General features: G+C 43.3%; 1 protein-coding gene across 5 annotated transcripts in view; it reads right to left on the bottom strand.

Moving 5' to 3' along the window:
• wdfy3 (WD repeat and FYVE domain containing 3) overlaps positions 1–24,195 on the bottom strand; it is an 86,815-nt gene continuing 62,620 nt past the window's right edge. For all 5 annotated transcript variants that reach the window (XM_070965236.1, XM_070965233.1, XM_070965234.1 and 2 more), the window contains 35 exons: positions 23,955–24,089; positions 22,936–23,115; positions 22,064–22,297; positions 21,763–21,862; positions 21,006–21,166; positions 19,457–19,686; positions 18,253–18,362; positions 17,842–18,024; positions 17,113–17,270; positions 16,926–17,003; positions 16,403–16,633; positions 14,279–14,447; positions 14,011–14,174; positions 12,939–13,087; positions 11,923–12,043; positions 11,613–11,698; positions 10,960–11,040; positions 10,529–10,583; positions 10,297–10,416; positions 10,018–10,135; positions 9,588–9,694; positions 9,331–9,484; positions 9,125–9,216; positions 8,830–9,042; positions 8,458–8,599; positions 8,131–8,285; positions 7,442–7,600; positions 6,799–6,978; positions 6,427–6,609; positions 6,209–6,302; positions 5,815–5,955; positions 5,448–5,681; positions 5,192–5,303; positions 4,756–4,953; positions 1–3,394 (listed from right to left, as the gene is read on the bottom strand). In XM_070965236.1, coding sequence (XP_070821337.1) covers positions 3,274–3,394; positions 4,756–4,953; positions 5,192–5,303; positions 5,448–5,681; positions 5,815–5,955; positions 6,209–6,302; positions 6,427–6,609; positions 6,799–6,978; positions 7,442–7,600; positions 8,131–8,285; positions 8,458–8,599; positions 8,830–9,042; positions 9,125–9,216; positions 9,331–9,484; positions 9,588–9,694; positions 10,018–10,135; positions 10,297–10,416; positions 10,529–10,583; positions 10,960–11,040; positions 11,613–11,698; positions 11,923–12,043; positions 12,939–13,087; positions 14,011–14,174; positions 14,279–14,447; positions 16,403–16,633; positions 16,926–17,003; positions 17,113–17,270; positions 17,842–18,024; positions 18,253–18,362; positions 19,457–19,686; positions 21,006–21,166; positions 21,763–21,862; positions 22,064–22,297; positions 22,936–23,115; positions 23,955–24,089 — 5,148 coding nt within the window. In that variant the 3' untranslated portion in view covers positions 1–3,273. The remainder of the gene's footprint in view (positions 3,395–4,755; positions 4,954–5,191; positions 5,304–5,447; positions 5,682–5,814; positions 5,956–6,208; positions 6,303–6,426; positions 6,610–6,798; positions 6,979–7,441; positions 7,601–8,130; positions 8,286–8,457; positions 8,600–8,829; positions 9,043–9,124; positions 9,217–9,330; positions 9,485–9,587; positions 9,695–10,017; positions 10,136–10,296; positions 10,417–10,528; positions 10,584–10,959; positions 11,041–11,612; positions 11,699–11,922; positions 12,044–12,938; positions 13,088–14,010; positions 14,175–14,278; positions 14,448–16,402; positions 16,634–16,925; positions 17,004–17,112; positions 17,271–17,841; positions 18,025–18,252; positions 18,363–19,456; positions 19,687–21,005; positions 21,167–21,762; positions 21,863–22,063; positions 22,298–22,935; positions 23,116–23,954; positions 24,090–24,195) is intronic.

Here is a 24,195-nt window from a genome sequence, read left to right as displayed (position 1 = left end):
TTTTTGGTGGTAAACAGCAATTATTTATTGAAATGAAATTAAAAGAATAAGTACCAGATCTATTGCATTATTGGAACATTTTGTTTCTGTAAGGGGCAGGAGTTACTCTACGGTTTTTTCTCTCGTAGGATGTAGTGAACACAAATATACAAGGAACATTCAGCTATCACAGATTGCACACCAGATACTGTAGTAATGCAGTCTAATACAAGACCACCAAAATAATCCAGGTTTTCTCTTGTTCTTCTTCTTCTCTCATTAGTCCTTTTTTTTTTTCTCCATAAAGAGTACAAAAGTCCACCTAGAGTTTGGACATGATCTCCGGCTCTATACACAAACCTGCCGGTCGGGACAACTCATCAGACAATGCCTCCAAAACCCCCCCCAAAAAAATAATAAAACAAAACAATAATATAATGCCGAGAACATGTACAATGCACTGACACAGAAAGTCAGCTGTGTTAACAGACATGCAACAAGTAACAAAACTTGCTGAAATTGCAATAATCATTAAAAAAATCTAAAACCAGTTATAATTGCATAAATACTTTATACAGTTCATTTATCCGCTGTGAAATGCACCTTTCTGTTCGAATGACGATGTGAAACTGCATTCGATAAAAACCTGTGATTCCTCTTGACGTTTCTTTTTTTGTACGCGTGAAGGTGCAAAGGAATTCTTGATTGATAGAAGCCGACGTCGGCCTTTTCAGCTAGATGGCATGATTGCACGCTAAGTTACAGTACAGAAATGCAGAATGATATAAGAAGGACAATAACAAGAGTGCATATTATTATTCTTCTAACATTTGGGAGCTGTGGGGGTGAACATTAAAGTACTTTCTGAAGTGTTTTCTGTTTTTCTTTCTGTTTTTTTTTTGTTTTACACGTCTGAGACTCTGTGAAGCCTTGTGGGAAACCAAAAGAAAAAGTTCTCTCCGGGAGAGAACGAAAGCAGCACTTGAATGCAGTCATTGCCCACAGAACTGCAAACTAAACAACATCATGGCATGTATGAAGAGAGAGGAGGGGAGGTGACATGTGAAAGAAGACAACGTGGACATGAAGACAAACACGCTCTCTATGTCCAACAGGCAGCAGCAGCCCTCCAGCAGAGGAAGATATGAACTGTGTCCATGGAGCAAACTGTACTGGGGGTATGGGCTGCAGTGTGTTGTGTTTTCAGGTCTTGCTGCATGTTTTACTGCTTTGCTGACTCCTTGTGGTAGAATCAGACCTCACAAAATGTCATTTTTGTACAAACAAAATCTAGCAGATCAGAATAATTTGAAAGCTGCTATAATTGCATGAAAAATGTAAAATATCTTTGTCCTCAACTACTGCTGTTGTTGCTAAATGTTGCGTCAAGAAGAAGCCATTGATCTGCATTCGCTTTGTCACTGTCACCTGTCTCTGCATGGTGTCCATCATGATTGGTGTTTCTTTTACATAATGATGATGAGATGTCTCGGCATGTTGTTTTCTTTAATACTGGCCTTGTCCTTTATTTTGTCTTTTCTCTTGGCCTTGTCTTCTAATATGTATTTATGGGACGAGTCCAAAATGAACAGTGACAGAGCAGCACAGATAATGAGCACAACAAAAGCCTTAAATGTGGGAAACACTGACGAATGTGCAAACTCCTTTTTGTAAAAAGGAAAGCACATTGATTTGCACACAGGCAATGCTTCGATATCTCTGACCCATCTGTGGGCCCCACGCCACTTCAAGTGGATGTGTTTAATTGGCTCCCCGGCATGTAAACGCTCGCTCAAAATCTTTCCACTTCTAACAGGAGAAAAGGTTCAAACAGCAGTTCTATTGGACTGATCCAATGAATTTGACTTTTTAGGATAAACAACCAAAGACAGCTGGGACGTTGATTAAGGGAATTTCATGAATACTTACACCTTCTCCAAACTCTTTGAAAGGTGCCTGGCTGCTGCTCGTACATTTGAACATGTTCTTTACGGACTGAGGATAAAGTGTGTGGAGTGCAACATTTACTGATCCCTGTAATAATGCCATGGGGTCAGACTGAAGGTCTGCAAACGACAAAATCTGGATAGAAACTGACAACATAAAAACCACGATACACACTAAAAGTCCCTTTTTTGAGTGCATTCACAAAGCCACTCTGACACTGGACAGTAAGCTAAATAAGGCTACATGACGGGAAATAAATGTGCAGCAATATTATATGTGCATTAGTTTTTAACCTATTTCAGACTTTTTCACAGATGATGAACCCATGATGTGTTCTCTCCAGACAAAACATAGGATAAGACAGAAAATCTTGAAATAAATGGGTTAGTGATATGGTTTAAAAGGAAATAAAATGTGAACAATAATCTGTCAGACAGCAGCAACAACAAGAAAAAATCTCAAAATGGGAATTCATATAAAGGACAGAAAAGACGATTGATGGGTTAAAAAAAAAAAACATCATAACTGATATATCAAAACAATTTGGCAAAAAAAAGGAAAAAACGATCCAATAATAAATCTCTCTCTGATGGTGATGGCTTGACACTGTGGGCAACACACAGTCACAGAATAAATCACATTTTTGTAAACAACAACAACAAAAACTGATCAGGAAATGAAAAAAGAAAATAAGTGATGTTGCATAACTAGATCCATTAGTAAAGCCAAGCCACAGACATTAATTACTGACATTCATATCCCGTCCTCCCCTCCGTGTTACTCCTCTGGACTTGCCGTGACTCGTGACGCAGATTAAACACAATCGATTTCGTTTTTTTAAAGCCAGGAGTGGTTAGTCACAACGCTATGTTACAGGCAATTTGTTGTTTTTCTCATTGACCTTATTTTTTGTTCTGTTTGTTCCTCTTAGAGTTAAAAAGGCCATGGTAAGTATTTACAATATAAACAAGTTTGTTACATCTTGTGGTGGCAGGTGATTGATTTGAGCGTGCCACATCGAGGGGGTTTCTTGTTTTCTTTTCTCCAGGTGTTTAGTGCAGGTGGTAAAAGTGGTGATTGAGTTTTTTCATTTCCTTTCAATCCGGTATCCTCGTTTTTTCCCCCACCTTCCTCGTCGGGGTGATGAAACAACCAACACTCCCTCCGGTCAGTCTGTCAGTGTGTTACAGTACATGTGGTTACTGGACGTACGAGAGGATAAAGGGAGTTTCCAGGGATATGTTAGAGGTGTCGAGAGAGCAACAAGGCAGATGGAGGAATGGAGCACTCCTCGGGTCGGAGTCCTCAGGATGAGGGGTTTCTTTTGGTAGCGGCTGAAGATGGAGCTTAGTTTCTGCTGCCGTCCTCAACGCTTCGCTCATGTTGAAGGTTGTAGTAACAGTTCTGACAAACTCGCACCGGTGACGAAATCTTTAGCCTTTTGATCTCTGATTGGAAGCGACTACACCTGGAAAACAAGGTGAGGTATGAGAAGTGTGAAAAATGGTAGGCAGGATATTCAAGTTCAAATTCAAGAAACATGCAGGAAAGTAACAAGTGACGATCTTAAAATGGAAGTAAAATACAAATATGTCAAATGGCTTTAGAAAACATACAGATCATTCACTTTCAGCACACTTTGCTGTCATAAAACACATCTTTGGCATTTAATTTTAAACACAATAGCCAATAATGACAAAGCAAAAACAGGCTTCTAGAAACTCTTGCAAATATATCAGAAATTCAAAACTCTAATATTTCATTTACACAATAACATAAATGCTAATGTGTATGGGCATACACAGCGAACAGTGTCAAGCTGTTGAGTATAAAGCTGAAATATCATTACTGATCCAGCTATTCCCACGCTAAAAATAAACTATTACAAATTGCAGTTGCTAAAATTGTCATATACCTTTTACAAGTTTACAGAAAGCAAAATTGCTTTCTCTGCCTGACAGACCAAAAACCAAGACGTGTTCTAATTAAACATTTGACAAATGGCTGAACAATGATAGCATTAATAAGGTTTACAGATAGGTACACCTGCATACCATCTGCATAACACTAGAAAGATATGCTATAGACATAATTATATCACCGATGCAAACATGTAAGGACAAAACAACAGAGGACCCAGGATTGAGCCTTGGGGAACCAAATTTGTTTTCTCTGCCTGACAGACCATAAACCAAGACGTGTTATAATTAAACACTTGACAAATGGCTGAACAATGATAGCATTAATATGGTTTACAGATAGGTACACCTGCATACCATTTGCATAACGCTAGAAAGATATGTTACAGACATAATTATATCACTAATGGAAACATGTACGGACAAAACAACAGGGCCCAGGATTGAGCCTTGGGGAACACCAGAGTTTAAAGCTGCAGAAGATAAAACATGTTAACAAAAAATGCCTCAGTGACAAACCATTTAAGAGCCGTGCCTGTCTTTAATTCTCATTAAACTTCCCAGACATTCGAGTAAACATCTGATTTAAGGAAACTGGAGAAATTACATAAGTCCACATTGCCAAAATTCAAACAGTTTTACAGAGGGCCATACAACTGGCAAGTGTTTCAGCAAGTAGATATGTGAAAATTACTGTGCACCATTCATTCTACACAATAGAGGAAGTAGCAGTAATGGAGTTTACGCGCTTCAGTCTTAATTATCACAGTACCAATGTATCATCTCTACGATCTCCAAATACATTTTGTTCTGCCACTTTCTGGTGAGACCTAAAACATCTGAAAAATGCAGCAACAAATATAAGTAGATACATGGTGGAAAAAGTGCATGGCTGCTGTGATTTACTTACTTTTGGCAGAAGAGCTGCCCGCAGTTCCTGCAGTGGTGGCGTCGCTCAGTGAGGGAGAAGCGAACAGTGCAGCCGGAGCAGCTGTCAACCACCTCATCTTTCACCCAGTGGTCGGCTGCCGAACGGCCCGGCTGGTCGCTGACCGACCAGCTGAAGACTCGACCACGACCGTCGCCTACCAGGATCTTACTGTGGTCCCTAAAGAAAGAGGTGGAGAGTGGGTGAGTAAAGTTAGGACGATGGGCAGGACGAGGAAAGACCAAGGGAGGGAAGGGAGCAGAGAATAATTTAGCAAGGATGTTTTCATTGTCTAAAGTATTTGCTTTGACAGTTTGACAGGGCTCTTCAGATGCATCAAATGAGTACTTCAATTAACAATCATGGAAATAAAAAATGTATATTTGCCACTTTGGTGCCAGACACTCAGCTCTCTTACTTGGAGATGGCGAGGGATGTAATCTCGGCTGGGTGAGCGTTGTCCTTGCGATCAAACGCCGTGTGCATGGTGAGTTTGCTTCGAAAGACCAGCTGGCGCTCCCATCTGTAGCCTGTGAGGACACAAAAATAAACACTTAAATGGGGAACAGTTTGACAATACGACAAACACACTGTCATCAGATCAGACGGCAGTAGTTTAAGAGCTGAAAAACCTTGTCGGAATGTTCATTCTGAAAAAGGTGAAAAACACTCACCTGTCCTGAGCTGGTTGTACGTCCGTGCGTCCATGGTGGAGGGCTGGAGAGGCTGTGGCACTGAGCTCTGGCCTGGATGAGCCGGATGAGGGTGAGGGACCTTAGTTTGGCCCTCAGAGTAGTTGACAAACACAAAGCCATCCTTCTCGTCAATGCTAAGTGTGTCTGACCACCGGTGAGAGTCGTCAGAGCTGCTGTCCATCGACCACGAGGCTCCCGTTCGGGCTGAAGGACCTTCAAAATATTTTAAAGTCAGGAATGTGAACATTAGCATGGATTGAGGTTCACAGCTATGCTAAAACAGCTAAACAGCAAGATCTCAACCATTAACTGTAGATGTTAATAAGAGGAGCTGTGTGTTGAGCACCTCTGGGTCTGTGGACTGTGCTGCCCGGTTGGCTGCCACCTGTTGAGGGGTTCCGTGGCGCTTTGGGCTCCTGGCTCAGACTGGGCTCGTCTCCATCTGATTCGCTGCTGTCGTCATCACCGTTGTGACTCTCGCCACCCTCTGTGAAACCAAGAAAAGTTTACAAAACGAGAAACCTTTTGAATTTGAAAAATGTGTAATATAAGCATCAATATCAGCAGACAAAGAAAGTTACACCAACAATGTATCTGCGAGTGAAAGTACACAGGCAACTCTCCGCCAAAGTGTTAAACCTCATCAGTTTATTGGGATGTGTCAACATATTATTGGCACAAAAATCATTCATCAGCTGGTCCAGCAGCTCTTATCAGTTATTTTTCCCATTAGGACTCACCAATCTTCTCCTCACCACAGCAGTCAGGCACATCTGGCTCTACCGGCTCTGGAGCAGGGGTTTCAGGGACTTGGAGGAACTCCATTCTCCAAAACTACATAAGAGAATTACAGAAAGCTTTATTCACCACAGACAGCATTCAAAAATCCATTGATTCAAAAAAGGGAGCACAATAAGGTATTATCAGTATAAATGAAGATTAAAGTGGGCTTGGTTACCCTGACAACGCCGTCCGAGTGTCCGGTGACGATGACGTTCTGCGTGTCCCACTCGTTCATCTCCGACACGCAGCAGCACAGGATCTGCTGACTGCGCCCTGTGAAGGTGTTGGCGCTGGCAATGGGGCTGCCATTGATGCTCCACACGTGAATGTATGTGCCTGCACAGGACACGATATCTCCCTACACACAAACACAGACATGTTGTTTGTCCCTGCATCAGCTGAACAGCTTTTATGAATCATGATGTAAATCACCCTTTTATTCTTATCCTACTTCTGCTCCTCAGCTTATATTTATTTGCGCTGGAGTAAAAGAGCATATGGTGTTATTTCCATCTGGAGGAGAGGAGAAATGTATGCTGCAACCCACCGTCAGTTCATTGATGCACAGAGCAGAGACAGGCGCCCGGTGTCCCCTGAGCTGTGTGACAAAGGAAAGCTTGTTGAGGTCCCAGATGATGCAGGTTCGATCCCGCGAGCCACTGACAACAATGTGGTATGCTGAGGACGCTGTCAGACATGTCACAGCGTCTGTGTGGCCAAGTAATGCCTACAATGAAACAGCGTGGACAAAGACGTCAGACGGACTCAACAATTTTCAATAGACACATCAGTTTGAAGAGCTTTCAGCTCTCAAAGGCTCATCTCATTGGCCAAAAAAACCTGGAGATTAGTGACTGCAAATGACAAAACTCTGCACCATAGTTCCTGAATTCACCAATTACTGACTCATTATTAGGAAAGTGGCCTAGTTCAAACAGTTGAGTGCATTTTCAGGTTACTTTAAAGTTTAGTCTTTAGGTTCTGTGTGCCTTCAGCGGCACATGCAGAAGAGCTTTTAAGCTTGGTGACTGGATGCTTCTCGGAGGGGAATCATAGTTAACTTCTCTCCGTAAGTTTTTATACATACAGCCCAATACCTTTGGCTTTTTAACAGTCACATACTAAATGCTGCCCCAGGACCCTGTATTGGATTTTGGGGGAACAGTTTAGGTGCCTGTTAGTTCCTTTACCTGTTTCAGCGTAAGTGACTTGGCCCTCTCCTTGGAGGTTCCAGTCTCCCAAACACAGATGGCAGTGCTGGTGCCACCAGTGATAACTAGCTTCAGGTTTGGACATATGGCACAGAGGATCTGACCCCACTCTGACAGGCACTCGTACACCACCAACGCCTGAAAGGAGATTGAAGATTGGTTTGGAAGAGGGTAGACAGGGGGGAATGTAGATGGAGGACAGGTCCGTTTCAGGTATTGACTGCATCTATATTTTAACACCCAACACCTCTTTACATTACAAGTCTCTTTAAAGTCCGGAGAAGATTTATAAATGTGAGAGGACAGCAGTAGCACATCAGATGCAGAAGAGGAGCATTAGAGACTGCTGCTGTAAAAACAGTAAAAAAAAAAGCATTTCTACTCAAGCACCAGCAGGGGGAAACATTGTCTTTAATATTTTTCAGATTAATTTGTCAGTTTCAAGGTAAAATACATAGTATTAGATAATAGTGTTGAAAAGCCACACCTCCCTTACAACACTCTCACAAGCTCTCTTACAAACTGAACAAAAGGTTGTGATACATTCGCCTCCACCTCCACATGCAACAGAGTGGAGGTCAGTCACATGCAGCGGCTGTAGCCTGGAGATTAGAGGAGCATGCCTTACAAGTTTAAATCTCTGTGAGATTATAATAACTGTTACTGACCTTGTCAGATTCATAGTTAGCCAAACGACAGCTGAGGTCAGCGTAGCCCCAGGCGAAGGTCTTGCTCCATGTGGGGGGAACCAGAACTTTGTTTTGCTCCACAGCAAGTATGCCCTTATCGGTGCACACAATCTGTCCGACGGGCTCCTTCAGTTCTAGGTAGGGTAACATGAAGAAAAACGTGAGTATTCAGTCTAAAGGGAGCTGGCGCTGCAGTGTAATGGACAGAGGGTGGTACTGTCAGGATAAAGGTTTCAGGCTCTTTAGTTTGTCACAAAAACACATATCCATATGTGTGATTGTGTGTGTGTGTGTGTACACATGTACCTTTGACAGGTGCTAGAGAAGGTCTGAGATTGTCCAGATGATGGAAGAAGATCTTGTCGCTGTTGGAGCTCGGAGGAATACTCGTGATGTCACCATTGGCTTTGCTGCGTACCCGTTTAGGAGGATGAGGCTTCTTAAACAGCTGAAACACACACATGTGAGCAGTCAGTGACGAAAGAAAAGCCAATGGGCAAATTCTGGTGAATTCTAGCTGCAGACTGCAGTATGAGTTACTAATAAAGATCTACTGGTGGATGGATGAAAGTAAAGCTATTACTAGTGGTAGTAGCAGTTGCGTTAATTGAAGCCTCTGTGATATTAGCATTAATGGCAGTGTAAGTGTCAGTGTTCACATATTAGTTAGTATCTGACCTGTTTGGGGATTTGTCCAAAGTTGTTGATGAAGCCGATGGTCGCTGTCTCCTTGAGCGGATCGTTGATGTTGTAGATGTCCACTTGACCCTCGTAGAACAGGTGATGAAAGACGTTGACTGCCTCCACGGCCGGTGGCCCCTGCTGCTTGTAGCCGAAAATGAGGTCGATCCATTCGTGGAGGTGGGCTGACACGTAGTCGCACTCCAACGCCTGCGGGGAAGACGAGACAGAGGTTAGTGTGTACTTACTGAAACTCAAACCTTCTTTTGTCACAAGCGGATTCATTTCTTACCTCTCTGTGGACTCTGATGAACTCCCGGGGGTCGCCCTTGGCCCAAGGTGGCAGGATGACATCACCAAGCTTGGTGCCATTCTGCTTGGCACCTGGGACATCAAACAGAAGGCAGACAGCACATTAATATTCATGTGCTCAATTATCTCGGTCTGTTTGACTTTGACTTTCATCAGCTGTTATTTTCCACACTTCCTGATACCGACCCAGGTCGAAGTTGTTGGAGTTGAGCAGGAACTCAGGCAGATAAAAGAACTCAGGGATAAGCTCCTTGACGTCGGCCATGTTGTGTTTGGAGGCAGAGAGCCAGGCTTCACGCACACTGTGGAACATTCTGTCAGCCAGGTCAAAATGACCTCCCTGGTAATCACACAGACACACAGGCAGATGGTTTGACGTTACATCCACACACTACAGAGCATCAAGAAGAACATTCAGTATGCTTGAAAAGTTCTGATCAAACCTGAAGTCTGAGGAAAATCTGTGTGAAGGGCTCCATCCGGACCAGATAAGAGGCTACAATCATGGCTGATGAGTAGTGGGTGCCGTAGTGGTATGCCGGGGTTTCACCTGGTAGAACAGAAAACAACACATTCACTTACACTGCCGAATGAAAACACAAGATGTACATAGAGTGACAAGACAAATCAGAAAAGTGCCACATTCTGGTTAATTTGGCTCTGGCTGTTACAGGGTCTGAAGTTTTCCTATTGCCAATTAGTAAAACAAGGCCTCATTGGCATTTTGGATAATAATGCATTTAGTGTGCCAGTGCCTTGATTGTGACTGGTCTGAATTAAGAGCTAGCTGCTTAGCTGGCTTGATATAAGATCAATAAAAGTTATCTCACTGACTCCATCCTGTTAAGTGCAGTCTGCTGATTCAACTCTTACCATTGGGGTCTTCCCAGTCCTTGTACCTCTTCTTGTACTGCGTAAGTCTGTCATCAGTCTGGGCGCCCATCGGCTTGGCCAGGTTACGGAACGTCTTTGGGTTGTTCAGGTCCAGTTCCTGTTTAACAACCCCAACACAAACATCACCACAGGAAAGAAACGGGATTAATGTGGGAACAGACGTCCACTTATCTTGTGGTTAACTGTTTATTGCCACCGATTTGTGCCGAGGGACTCCCTAAAAATTCACTCCTTTTAGGTCTGAAACCCTGCAATCACCTCTGAGTCGAAGTCAGCCAGGATCCAGGGGAAGACGGGATACTGCATCAGGTCATTGTAGGATCGTCCCGCTAACGTATTCAGATGCATCAGGTACTGAAAATTACTGATCTCTCCTCGCTGGGAAACAGAAGACAAACACATCAGTGAAGCTTAGAGCAGCATATAGAATGAAGCTTTTTCTGTTGTTAGACTGAACAGTAGAGTTAGACCAGTGAGTCCAGGTTCTTACCTCCCATCTCTGAGTCACTGACTTTTCACCAACCAGCGTGCTGAGGAGCCCAGACCTGACAATACCAGGACAGAGAGCATGCTAAGTGAGAACAGCTCAGTGCTGTTGTTTAGTATGTGGACAGTGAACGGCATCCTTTAGTCACGAAGCAACTGCTCCATGTGATCTGTCTAGTCTGAACAAGTCCTTTTCTTTCTTTTCTTTTCTAGGTCATTCACTTGATTAATGACTACAGATGCCCAAAGCCATTACTTAGGAAAACGCATTTTACTCAAAGATTAAAAACAAGGTAATATATCTGAATATGTATTATCCACACCTTGCACAAATCATCTCCCAACCTACAGAAATGGTCCAACTTTCACACTTTATGTGGGGGAGAGAACACTGACTGTGCTGAATGTACAAAGAGGACACAGAGGGGGTCTTACCCTTGCTCCACACTGGTGTTGGGCCTCTGGCCTGAAACTGACTCTGAACTGTCAGCCAGCGAAGGCACCACAGCCAAGAACCTGCAGTGGATGAATAACAAAATTGAAATTGCATATGCAGTTCTATCTGATGTTCTTTACCTTACACAAAAACCAGTGCAGCCTGATAACTAGAATTACAGAATCAATCTAATGCCAAATTTGAAGAACTTTGCTCAAGGGGTTCCTCTGAATGAGAGGGACAGACAGTCCAGAGGCATACTGCCTCTGGCCAACCTGTCACCGGCACAGAGGCAGACAGTACTCCATCCCCTTGATTTGATCCACTCAAAGTACAAATATTGCAATGACAATGCTTTATGAGGATTTTATCTTAAATCACACAGTAGCCTTTCCCTCATTTCAGCAAAATACCCTGAATCCTGACAATCAAATTGCCTTATTATTTTAGCATTTAAAACTGCAGCGTCTTTTGAGTAAACAGTGCTAAATCATTGCATATATAATGGTTTAAAAACTTTAGCAAAAGTTATTTGGAAATGATTGTCTCTGTTCCTAAATGTTTCTGAACTATTGTCACAGAAATGCAGGAGCAGCAGCAGTAGTTCAGCAGTATGCAGTCCAAGCTCTGTGTCTCTATCTGTATTCAGTACCTTTGGTAAACTTTGTTGCGGACTCCTTTCTGGAAGGCTAATAAGTAGTTTCTGCCATCTGCTGAGAAGACTTCCACTGCCATGGGCTGAAAGGTAATGACATATAGGACATTCAATAATGAAAAAACACAAAGCAGTGACTGGTATAGATATGATACAGAGGCAGGTTTTAAGCATTAAAAATGAACCCTAAATATTTTAAGATACTCATTATAAATGTCTTTGAAATATATAAGCTTACAGATGTGTATTGGTGCTGCAGCATGTATGTATACGTAATAATAATAATAAGTAATATGTGCATACTGACCTGCAGCAGGTATCGTCTCTTATGCACCTCCTTGATGTCTTCGTAGGCGAAGATGCTGCAGGTTCTCTTCAGCTGGCTCTGTCCTTGTCTTGCTCCTCTGGGGATGATGGCTTCATGCAAGCTGGACACAGACAACAGACAGCGATGCATTTATAAACCTGGTTTTACTGTCAGTTTCACCCATAAAGCACTTGTAACTACAAAGGCCATTCAGAAACACTCATTCATTTAGCAAATTTCACAAATTTCTTTCCTCATGCTAAGAACATGGTGATATTCAAATCAAAGAAAAGATATGATCTCATCTTATATCCAAGAGTATTTATACAGCAAACAAAGCAGGAGACAGTAGGGTTAACTATTATCATTACAAATAATGTTAGTTATTTCATTCATTTATTAAAGTAATGAGATCACATATAATATGCAAAATAGCCAAATTCATCTCCAAAAAAGGATCTTTTAATGTGCTTAATTTCCTTTTGAAAAATGATGTAAATTTGTCATATATATATATATTATGTTATATTCCATATAAATAAAGTTTGAACAATAAGAAGTTTCTATTTTTATTTGACGAATGACAACTGATTTATTTCTTTTCTTAATTGACCAGTAAGCATGTTTTGACTGTACAGGACTGCGTGGACGCTGAGGAGAGGGTGAAACAGTGTGTTCCCTTCAGGTAAAACATCTGAGGGGAACACAGTGAAATCAAAGAGGCATCTGCTGGTTATTTTCACGTTGCTTCTCGATGGAAAAGAGCCCTAAAAAGAGAAATATGTGATGTCTCTGCTGAGTTTCACAACGCATGCTCCATCAGCAGCATTACATCATTCCGGCAGCAGAAACTCCCACTGCAGTGTCCAGAGGAATGATGTCATCTCTTTTCAGGGAGAGAAAGGATAGTAACCGTGTCATCGTGGATTAATTATACAGCCGTGGTGTAAAGCCGGGATTCTCCTACAGGAGTCCAAACCTTGGTGTAAAGTGATAGACACAGAAGAGTGGCCTACTTGGGGGGCAGCGTGTCGATGTCTCTGATCTCTCTGGATACGGTCATGGTGTAGCCATCGATGACGTAGAAGTGCTCTTTCCCAAACAGCAGCAGACCCTCGCTGGTGTCCAGACCCTGCACCCTGGCACAGCGGTACATGTGCTGAATCTGGAAGGGTGAGCGTGAGACACATGAGAGTGTGACTTATCCAAAGTTTACAGAAAGTTTTCTAATGTAAAGTCACACCCAAAATCCTCCAGGCCAAAAATCTGTGAAGAAGGAATAAATGAGTATGGAGATGTGCTTTTGCCTAACTATGTAACTGCTGATGGATTGGATTTAATGCCTCAGTGCTGCATCTGAGCTGCTCAGTGGCCATCAAGAGAGACCACAGCACTACCTGATTAAAAGGCTGCTGTGCTCACTTACTGCTGTGGATAACAATGTAGGACATGAATGCATCGTGTCATTCATTCCGTGATGCACTGAACTTTTCTTCCAGTATTACTTTGAAGGTTTCAACGTCTCTGGGAATAATAGAGGCGACCAAAGGGCAGCTTTTACTTAAACACATAAAAATAGTATTGCAGTTGGTCACTTTTAGTTCTACTTTCATGTTTAAAGTTGCTTTTGTGAGCTTATGCTGGTGATAAATTATTTGTGAAACTGCAAAAAAAAAAAGAGAGAGAGAAAAGAACAGCACCAAGTGCAGGAGAGTTATGAATAATTTGAGTAATCTCTCTCTCTCTCTGTATATCTCTATCTATCTGTCTATGATATACATAGACAGATAGATATAAATATACTGTAGTGTGGGTCTATGTTTGAGAAAGTCAGCACAAACTCGATCTGAATCTAATTAATAATGCATCATCCACTGAAATACTAAAAACAAATGAAAGAATAGCAGAAAATGCAGAAAATAAGGTTATATAGCTCCGCACAGAAAAACTAAATCCATTTTGAATGTACTGTATCAAACACTAGAAGCTGAATTCAGCCTCGAGCACTCATGAACCTGGAGCAGGAAACACTGCAGTGGTTATATCATCTGAACTGTCCAGTCTCATGTTTGTGCGTCTCTCTCTGACCTTCTCTCCCTCCTCCAGGAGGCGCAGCAGGGACGTGTTGTCGGTCCTCTGCTCCTCCTCAGGGCCCCCTGACTCTAACAGCTGCTCCTGAAGTTGCTCCTGACTGTCCTCATCCGCTCCGTCCGCTGTCGAGCGAGACCTCTTCAGAGGAGCCTTCACTAGGCCTGCAGAGCAGAGAGCCGCAACACGTTAAGACAAGGCTTTCAGGTGAAGCTGCACCACCGAGAAGAAGAGTTTGGAGCAACCACCTTTTTGTATTGTCTCCTACCTTTGACTCTAGCGATGGTGTCCTCTCCGTGCTCGGGCTCATGCTGTGTGGTCTCTCCCTCTGTCGTATGCTCCACAGAGTGCTGGTACATTCCAGGGTTACCAGACAGCAAGCGCATGTAGTACTCCTTACTGTCGTAGCTGATGGCTCGCCGGTAACGGAGAGGCTTCTGCAGCAGGCGGATAACGAGAAGTAGGTGAGGTTGCTGTAGTGTAAACAACACTTTGAACTGGGTGTCTGTGGAATATCTGACTCCATCCCTAAGAGGGAAACACCTTTGGCTTGGGAAAGTTGGCTTAGGTGTAAGATTATACGAATTTTCAAGAGTGGTTAGCCTGTGTATTATTGCAACTGACAAAATAAATGCATGGAGGGAGATTGCTGTAATCACTACCACAGAACAGGCAACTTCTGGAAGCTGTGCATTAACATCAGAACCAGGTCCTTCATAGGTTGGAGCTATGTGACATTATATTGACATAAAATTAGAAGCATCTGGGATGAACCACTGAGAAAACACCAACAATGTCCAGTCGCTTGCATGCAAAAGACATCACTGAAGAGCAAAATTACAGAATGTCAGCCATGGTTAGTTTCATTCTCAGTGTGACCTACATACAGCCCATATGAGGTCCAAACCTTCAGAAAACCAACAGCTGGGATTACTGTAATTATCATCAGACTTGAATTCTGCAAAGCATCAAATACTTTTCAACCTGCCAGCTCACATGACACAGGGTGAGTTTAATACACGAAGGCCGTCAACTCCATAGCGAAGGTTGTTACTGCACGGCTGCTGGAAAAGCAGGATATGGCTTCAAATGATTCACATGTTGCTTCGACAGAGAGAACTGCATCAGCAGATTAAAATGACTCTGCTTTGCTCTGGAGGCATGTTTGTTATAATCATGCAGTCACACCAGGCATCAACGGCAGCGCTTGACTTCAGGAAGGTACCTGGGCACGGTCAAGGACCCCAGCCAGGGCTGAGGGTAACAGGGGAACCAGAGGGGGGGAAGAGGGCTGGAGGATGCAAATAGAAGGAGGATGAGTGTGTTTAAATGTCAGTAAAGAACCCTGCTGCCTTATTTGTACAGTCAGTGCAGTAGAGATTAGCACTACAAAGGCCAGTGGCAACGCCATCTGGTACCATGACTCTGAATTTGACATGTTTCCATACACACAGTTTATATTTTTCTTAGGTTATTCATAGAATAGCCATGAAGAAACGGGAACCAAACATTTTTCTTTTTAATTAAAACTATATTAACTGAAATAAATTTGCCTCCTGTGGTGCAGAGTTCTAGGCCAATTCTTCGTGAGGGCTAGTAATTGCTAGTAATGGTATTCAGCTGCAAGGCACAAGTGTATGACTTTGTCAGACACCCTGCAGCTACTCCCCGAGTCTGTTTAAATGATGTATTATGATTAGGCCTGGGGGTCTTTGGACTTCATTAGACTGGGTCAATTTAAGAGACCATGAGCTAGAAATGGGCTCTTCATGAAAAGCTCATCCAATTCTACCAAGCATGTTTGTATTATATTGATATTATATTATATTGTATTGTATTATAGTATTATTATATAAACAAAACTCAGCATATTAACTACTTTTTAATAACTTCGAGCTGCCTGCATTGTTGGTAATTCACACATTCTTTTACTTTGACGTAAGCAAAATTGCCAGCTTAAAAAATAAAACGAAAAATTGAGTTTCCACGTGTTTAGGAGGCTGACATGAATACAAACCTGCGCCTGTGAGCTATCCCTTTGTATCTTCCTAACGAAATAAATCATTGTGGAGTGAAGAGAGGCACCCGTTGGCAAACAGAGAAGGGGAATTATTTGCAGAACAAACAAAGCTAAATGTGTCTCGGTGGTGCCAGGAAAAGTGAGCCACCAGCTGCTGGTGTCGCTTCCTCACATGACACCGACGAGCTCGTCCAAGAGGACAGCTATTCTTACAAGCTGACTATGGAGGGAATTATTATCTAAAATGTGAATTCCTTCCCATGTTTTCTTTAAAATATTTATATGATGTAGATATGTCTCCTTCTGTCTTTGTCACTGTTGCAAACATGTAGAAGGGGAGGGGGTCATGGGAGCAGATTTAAAGCTGCATACCTGTGCAGAGTTGGTGTTTGGCTCTATCTCAGGGATGTATGGGTAGTGGATATAGAACATGTCATTTCGGACCATCTTCTTCCTCATCCGGCAGGGCCCCTCCGTCATATCCAGCATGAACTTGTCCAGGTGGGAACCAATGGGTGGGCCCCAGAGGCCACGTTCACGCAGCAGCTCGTACTCGATGGACGCCCACTCTTCGGTCACATACTTCAGGGCGTTCTGCTGCCGCTGGGAGATGGAGCAGTGGATGAGGTGTGAGCGGTGAGTCACTTTAAAAATGTTGTAGTTAAATATGCATGTTGCCACAACTGTCACACCAGCCTGTGAACGTGTACCAGTGCTGTGTTTTTCTTTGGTTTACTGTCCTGCAGTTACACCCTGACTGCACCGTTACATAACAGTCTGCTGTTCTGTCCTGCAGCTGGATTCTCACTGCAATTGTGCTGCTAATATGTCATCTGCAATAAAGCAGCTTGAATTCTTGCACCCACTGTGTTTGATAATGATGCACGTGTGGTACCTCTTGATACTCTTTGTACTGCATGGCCACCAGGTCTCGAACAACAGCAATGTGTGTGAACATCCACTGGAAGGTTTCCTGTTGGTCAGAAATACCAGACTGTGACGGAAGAAAGCGGACTACCACATGCTTTAAGGGTACTGTGAACCTCTGCTGCAGCTGTGCTCTGAGTGTCAGTTGTGTGCACCTGTGCTGACAGGCTGTTCTTGTTCAGGCTGTTCTCTTTCTTGTTGCGGCGGACACCCGTCAGCTTGGAGAGGCCGAAGCCGCTGCTGACTCTGGACAGTTTGGACTGGGTCGCTGGCACCACTGCCTCACCTCGACTGATGCACTTCTTCTCGTAGACTGAACAGCATAGAAGAGAGAAGAGAAAGCAAAATGACCAGTCACATGAGTGAATTTATTATTTTTACCAGTAAGCCATTCACATAGAAAAAAACTCAACAGAAAGATCTTTTTCCAGAGACTGAAGATCCAGACAGCACACCGCCTTGTATTCATTGGAACTGAAAAAAGAAAAATAGTCCCTAGATTACAGGAAACTCTTTGAAGCCTCTTTCATTACTTTTGTAAATTTAGACAAAACTTCTCACAATATCTGGTTACCAGCCAAAGAGTCTGGTTCAGCAGACTGAGTCAAGACTTTGGCTGGTAGTAATTCCCCATTCTGCTTACATCAGCAAAAGTACAACCCTGAGCGAGAGAACCAGCAGGAAAGACAGCGGATCAGCAATATTAGGCCCTACTGGCACGGCACCACGTTCAAGCATTTCCTTTGCAAAACAACAAGAGAAGCTCCCAAATAGTTGATCTACTTATGCAAATCCAACAAAGACTTGGCTCAGCTAGTGCACAGCTAGTCTGTGTGGGGATATCTGTGCGTGTGTGTGTGTTTGTCTTTTCCAGTCTCTCTCACCCAGGTGGTTCTGCCAGCTCTTCAGGGCCGGCTCCTCTAGGGCCGGCCTGGCTGTGGCAATGTCCACGTGGCCTCTGTCGTTGCAGGGCAGAGACACTTTGAATATGTCCTCCAGCATCTGACGCTTGCTGTGCATCAGCTCTGTCCACACCCGGTTCACCGCCTTCAGCAGCAGCTGCCGGCCTGCAGAGGGACCACAGTAACCATTGTGCATACACAAGTCAGTCCGCTTTAATGGCACTGAAGTGCTGCCGTGTGGCTGTTATTTTTTGATTGTCAACAAAGATCCAAAACTGTGTAAAAACCTGTCCAGGGGACGCTGTCAACACCACACACATGCACACAATCAGCAGGGTTAAACAGGTTCACAGTCGACGCACCCACACAAACATGCATCTAACAGTCTCTCACCCTCGCTGACGTCGTGGCTGTGCGTGGCGTCTGCCTCGTTCTCCGTGGGCATCATGACATGCCAGGTTGTCATCCTGGCCTCCGCCTCCAGACCGAAGCCCTCCACGCTACTGCAGAGACAAACACACAGTGACTGAGTACCAAGCTGCCACACAGTAACCTGGGGGGGGCGTCACAGGGAGAGATAGATTGTTTGGCCTCTCTGCAGCAGTAGGTCTGCTCTCTGCAGTCGTACAGTCTGTCGTGTTAAAGCATATTGTGCTCCCAGCGTGGTAGGAAACTCAGTGTCTCTCCACCTGCTGCAGTTTTGGAAGCTATCAGCACTTCGGGCAGGACACGCGCAAACAAAAAGAGACATGCCACGATTACAGTCCAATGGCGTGGAAGTGGACACAACACAGTCTGACTCAAAGGAAATACAAAGGTGTGAGAGTCTGTGTTAAACCACACGTTAGCTGCACAAACAATCCTCAGAGGAGGAGCTGCTCAGAAATAAGCTTACTGAGTTAAACGGATGGAGTCGGAGAACCACTTAGTATAAATGCTGAACAAAATCTAACAAAAACAGACTTTAGAAAAGAAATGGTGATTACTTCTTCGCTTGTGACAGACTAACTAACTTACATCAAAAGCTGTAAGCTATGCTAGCTAGCTAAACTCCTGATGAAGAGATGTTTCACTTGGATGTGTGACTACAACTTCTGTTACGCCCCATTTCAATCAATGTTCTTTAGTCTTCTATGGTTCAGACAGAAAAAGGCTGATTTGTACCATCAGAAACATGTTTTCACATCCTCCACACTGAGTATGTGCACAGATGCCATGTGATGTGTCTGTTATGAGTCATGCAACCAAATGTAATAGATGTTTACCCGACAGAACAACGTGCAGTGCTGAACAAACTGCTTCACATCGATGACACATCTGAACTACAGGCAGAACAATGCTTTTCTGTGAGCATTTCTGGTTCTTGGATTTCTTTTAAAAATACTGTCTCAGCACTCTGCTTGAACCTCCTCAAATGTCCCAGCATGACTTAAGACCAAGTTGCATAAACCATTTAAAAATATGTATTCACATCTGCAAAGAACTCAGTTTTTCCCAAGACATTTTATGGCCATAAATTAAAAAAATAAACAAATCGGAGTCAACCTTTAAAGATGTCCGCAGACACCTTGCTACAGACAAGCGTATGTCACCCTACCTCCCGCTGTGCAGGCAGATAAAGCAGTGAGCCAGGCAGGCCACAAAGTCCTGGTCGTGGTTGCCTGGCCCCAGCACCAGGTTGCGGTTGACGGTCAGGACCCGCAGGGCGTCCAGCAGGGCCACCTGCTGAGCCACCGTCTTGTGGGGTCGACAGAGCTGGTAGAGCACGGTCCGGTTCAGACAGTGGTAGATCGTGTCGAGGGAAAGACCCTGAGAACGCCTCTTAGACTGGAGGAGAAGAAGAGAAGGGAAAAACAAACCGGTGTAGGAGGTTAGAGGGAAAGTATTTTCAGATCAGTGAGTGCTAAAACAAGAGGAAGGTGAGAAACACAGTTAAAGAAAAGTGATTCAGCATGTTGGTTCTTTGGCTGTGTGCTGTATTGCTGTACTCTGGATATGGATAAAGCTGCAGTGGAAATATTTCAGCAGAAAGAAGATTTGTTTGAGCAACCAAGGCTGAACTGGGTTTAGTAGTTGGAGGGCTGTGAATGCAGCTTTGTTTTTCTAGTGTTGTTGTTTTAGTCAGAGAAGTGTTAAGGCTCTTAAAAAAGACTGTAAAAATAAGGGTTGCACACATCTGTAGAGGGACTGTTTTGCATGTATATATTGTACGAACTGGCCGTACATTTACAGTGAAGTGAGTGAACATCTAAACCACTAATCACATCAGGATATTTCCAATGGCATTATGGTTTGAAAAATTAATTTCACCGCATAATCTCTTAATCTTCTCACTTGCACAGCAGTGTGTGCGTAAGGCATGACATGAATAGTAGAATACAAAGTCCACACACAACTTGGAAAACACAACTTGAGTGTGAATCTGAGTTCACCATCATGTTTTTTTCACTCATTTACAAGAGAGTTAAAGCATAAACATTAAAATATTTATGAAACCATCTCAGTTTTGCATCCTGAAGAAAAACAGCTTTTTTCTCAGTGATGGAAGGAATAACCCAAAACATAAACTGAATCTTACATACAGTAAAAATTATGTATAACATAAACAACATTATAGACTGAGAAACAAACAGACACCTGTCAGTCATTCAGGCTCTAAATGGACTAACAGCCATATCTAATTCATGTGCCTTCACAGTCTAAAATGAGTAAATAAAGCCTGCAGTCAGATGGCTGCTGCTGATCTAATTTAATCCTAAGCATGTTCACTGGTTACATTAACCGGAGGAAGTCTCACAGAAGGACTGTTTTATTTCTCCATCCAGCACAGGCAGCACACAGACGCCGTCTGTTTGCCTCCGGCTGCTCCGGAGAAAAATGTCCGCTCGGATAATGCAGACTGTTTACAAGAAGCACCAGTGAAATGCTGGCGCTTTTTTCTGGGTGTGATAAGTTTGTCTGCTATAATGTGACTCATAGCCAAACATCAGCTCTATTGTAAATGCAGTCAGGCTTCTTGTCCTGCACCTTCAGTAAGACTCTGCAGGTGCAGGAGGGGAAACTGTACGCTTGCCTGATTAATCAGGCAATCGTGAATCTGTCCATTCTGGACCTTGAGGAACGTTTGAAGGCGTTTTGGTTTGTACCTGTCCTATGAGCTGCACGATGAAGTCCACCACCAGCTTGGAGTCCTTGTTGAACATGCCCTGCCAGAGCTTGTCCACCACCCGCTGGGTGAAATAAAAGACGTTGTTGACCAGAATCTGGTAGCTGCCACCACTGCTGAGGGGCAGAGAGGCATCTTCACCTGCATGGAGGAGCAGCAAGAGAGAGCAGGCACATGTATTAGCTGTCAGACATCACCTCCACATTAACCAGCATTGTGTGCTGACAGTAGCTACTAGCCACTACTAGCTTAGATAAGTTCAGAAGTGTGTTCAGAGGTGATGTGATTAAAGGAAAAAATGTGTTTGTGTATTGTTTTATAATTTAAACCCATATGTATCTTAGTTAAAAACAAGACTGCAGAGCGCTTACTAAATTAAACACAAGCAGTCAAGTGAAATCCTAAGGATGCTTGCAGTTCTCTGGGCTTCAGATTGTGATTTGCTGACTCATGATGCAACAATCAGAACATCTCACAGAGCCAACTGAGAAATCGGTGCTAGTCCAGGCCATTTTCTGCCTAATAATCAGCTATTTGTTGTTAATAGCCAGGAAGTGAACCATTAAGATAAGATTAAACATCAGCGAGCAGCATGAGGAAATTACTTAGAGGTTTATGTTTACCCTTAAACTATAGAAGACTGGAAAAAACAATGAAGCTGGCAGGGAAACCACAAACTGAATAAAGCAAGACTGTCTGGATTCCTCTGAATGACGGGTTGAGGATTTTTGTCTTACCTAGAAGGACATCAGCAGCCAGAAGGTGCTCCATGACGCCATCCAGGATGTTGGACTGAAACTCCTTCTGCTGAGTTCTAGTGGAGCGCTCCGGGGAGGCCTTGGACCAGAAAACAGACACACACATTTCATTATTCACTAACAGTTACGATGTTACAAGTCTGAGGGCTTGCTCTCATTTAAACACAGTGAACTACAACATCGGCTGGTCTTAAACCCCAAGAAAGGCATCTTAATAGCAGCTTTTATTCATCAAGAGAGAGAAAACGCAAAGAATTATAGTGATTCTGTGTCTCCTCACCTCCAGCAGCAGGTCAATGATGGGGGTCTGCTTGCTGGCCGGGGTCATGCAGAGGTTGTCCATGATCAGGACCCTCATGAAGTCAAAGACATACTTTTTGGCTGGGTGGTTGGTCAGGGACGTCTTGGAGCCCACGTTGCAGTATTCAGACTGGCTACGGTTCATTCCCGAGTCCCCGGCAAATGCCTTGAACTCCTCTGTGGGAGAACCTGCCTCATCATCCAAATCACTGACCTGGGACAGATGGAGTGAGACAATTAATCTACGGTTTTGATGTTTTTACAGTTATAACAGCACATTCTTTTATTTTCCAGTCGTACAGTGCAGCCTTGCTTCCTCCAAATTCTTTCCTCTGACATTTTTTTTACCAACATATAACTTGATTCAATGGTTTGGCCCGCTGCAGGAGCAAGTTACTCATTACAAAACTGTCAGAAAACACGTTTTCCTATGAGAAACTCTGCAGTGCCCTGCTCTTTGTTCTTGAAGTGCAGCAGTTAACATTGATTGCATTGCTCATAATTGCAAGGAGATTCCAATTTACAATGTGTTGCCCCACAGGACAGAATCACCATATATCTGCAGTGGGCTGATGGGGTTCCTGATCAATACCTGTAATTACTTACTCAGGTAATGAAATTTTTACTTTTAAATCCATTTCCAGACCTATTGCCTCAGTCGTGCAACAACAATCCCTTTGCATTTGCATTTAAAGTATTGGGACAAGAGATTTGTACAGGAGAAGCTGAAGTTTTATTTAAGTCGCTGCAACTCGTCACCAGTAAACTTCACAGATTTTCTATTGCTCCTTCACTTGTGCTGGAACTTTATTCAACATTGGATTCATTTCAGGAGAAAATACACAGCCTTACCATCTCAGAGTAGGGCCTGATGTTGAAGGGGAAGACAGCTGCTGCCAGGGCACAGAGGAACTCAGGACTGTGCCACATCGGTGACAGGTCGGGCACGTTGTGGTACAGATACCTAAAGAACTGCATGAGAGTGACCGGGTACTCCCTCAGCCAGGAGCCTTCCTCCTCTGACTGCCACGGCTGGAAAGAGACACAAGAAAACACATCTAGAAGCAGTGGAAGTGCTGGGTGTTCAGTTTAAATCTGAGTGGAACTTGTTCAGCAGCAGCCTGTTAACAGGAGGTCGAGTGAAGCTTGTCAGCAACCAGCAGCGAGCACGGCGCAATTCACTGAGAAGCACCCGGGTGTGAGTGTGCGAATGAATATGAAGACAGCATGTGTGCCCAGTCATTTTTGTTGGATTAATGGAGCTTAAAAAGACACCTTAAAAAACACGGGCAGCGACTGCAGGGAAATCCTACATAAAGAACCACTTAAAATGACAAGATGAACACGAGAAACCTCTCACATATCAGAGTTTTCTGAGACATAAGCTCTCTGTGTGCGCGCGTTTAAAAGTAATCTGCTTTTGGGAAAAGGTGTCTGATCTAATTAGTGGAATTGTGGGTAAAAGGGCTTCTCTTAAGCCATAACTATGGGACTGGAATATTGATCCTGAGAGCATTATGTCCTCAAGAGGAAAGCTGCGGAACCTCAGTGTGACTGAAAGAGATGACTTGTTTTGGAAAGGTTTTACAAAAACAAGCTTTAGACAAAAACAGTTATTACAATACTTTTTTGGAGAACTACAATGATGAAGCACTTTACTAATATAATATCTGGCCTCATAGAGACTGAATTTTGCTTTGATTACATTTTTTTATGTATTTTTTTGTTGTCTGAACATGTTTGTTTCTTCTTCATTTACTCATTTTATTGTGAAATTGTGATATTTGTCTGCCCTGATCATTATGTTCTGCTTGAAAATGACAACACATTTCTAATCCCAGTCTCAGTGAAGGCTGAACAGTGGTTCTCACCAGGTTGAGCATGCTGCGCAGCATGGCCAGCAGCAGGAAGGCCGCCTCGGTGTAAAAATTGTGGATGGAGCCCACCACAGTCGCACTAGAGGCTGGCATGCCAAAGATGAACGTCCAGATGGAGTCCAGGTCAAACTGAGAAGACAAACACACAGGCTGGGGTAATATACACACTGCATATTACTGTATGCTACTGCATTTGCTAAACATGTTTTACTAAACATATGCAAATGTCCCCATT

This window comes from Chaetodon trifascialis, chromosome 6 (assembly GCF_039877785.1).
Source record: "Chaetodon trifascialis isolate fChaTrf1 chromosome 6, fChaTrf1.hap1, whole genome shotgun sequence".
Lineage (NCBI taxonomy): Eukaryota > Metazoa > Chordata > Actinopteri > Chaetodontiformes > Chaetodontidae > Chaetodon > Chaetodon trifascialis.
Note: the sequence above shows the minus strand (reverse complement) of the source record. Positions and strands in the feature narration are given on the sequence as shown.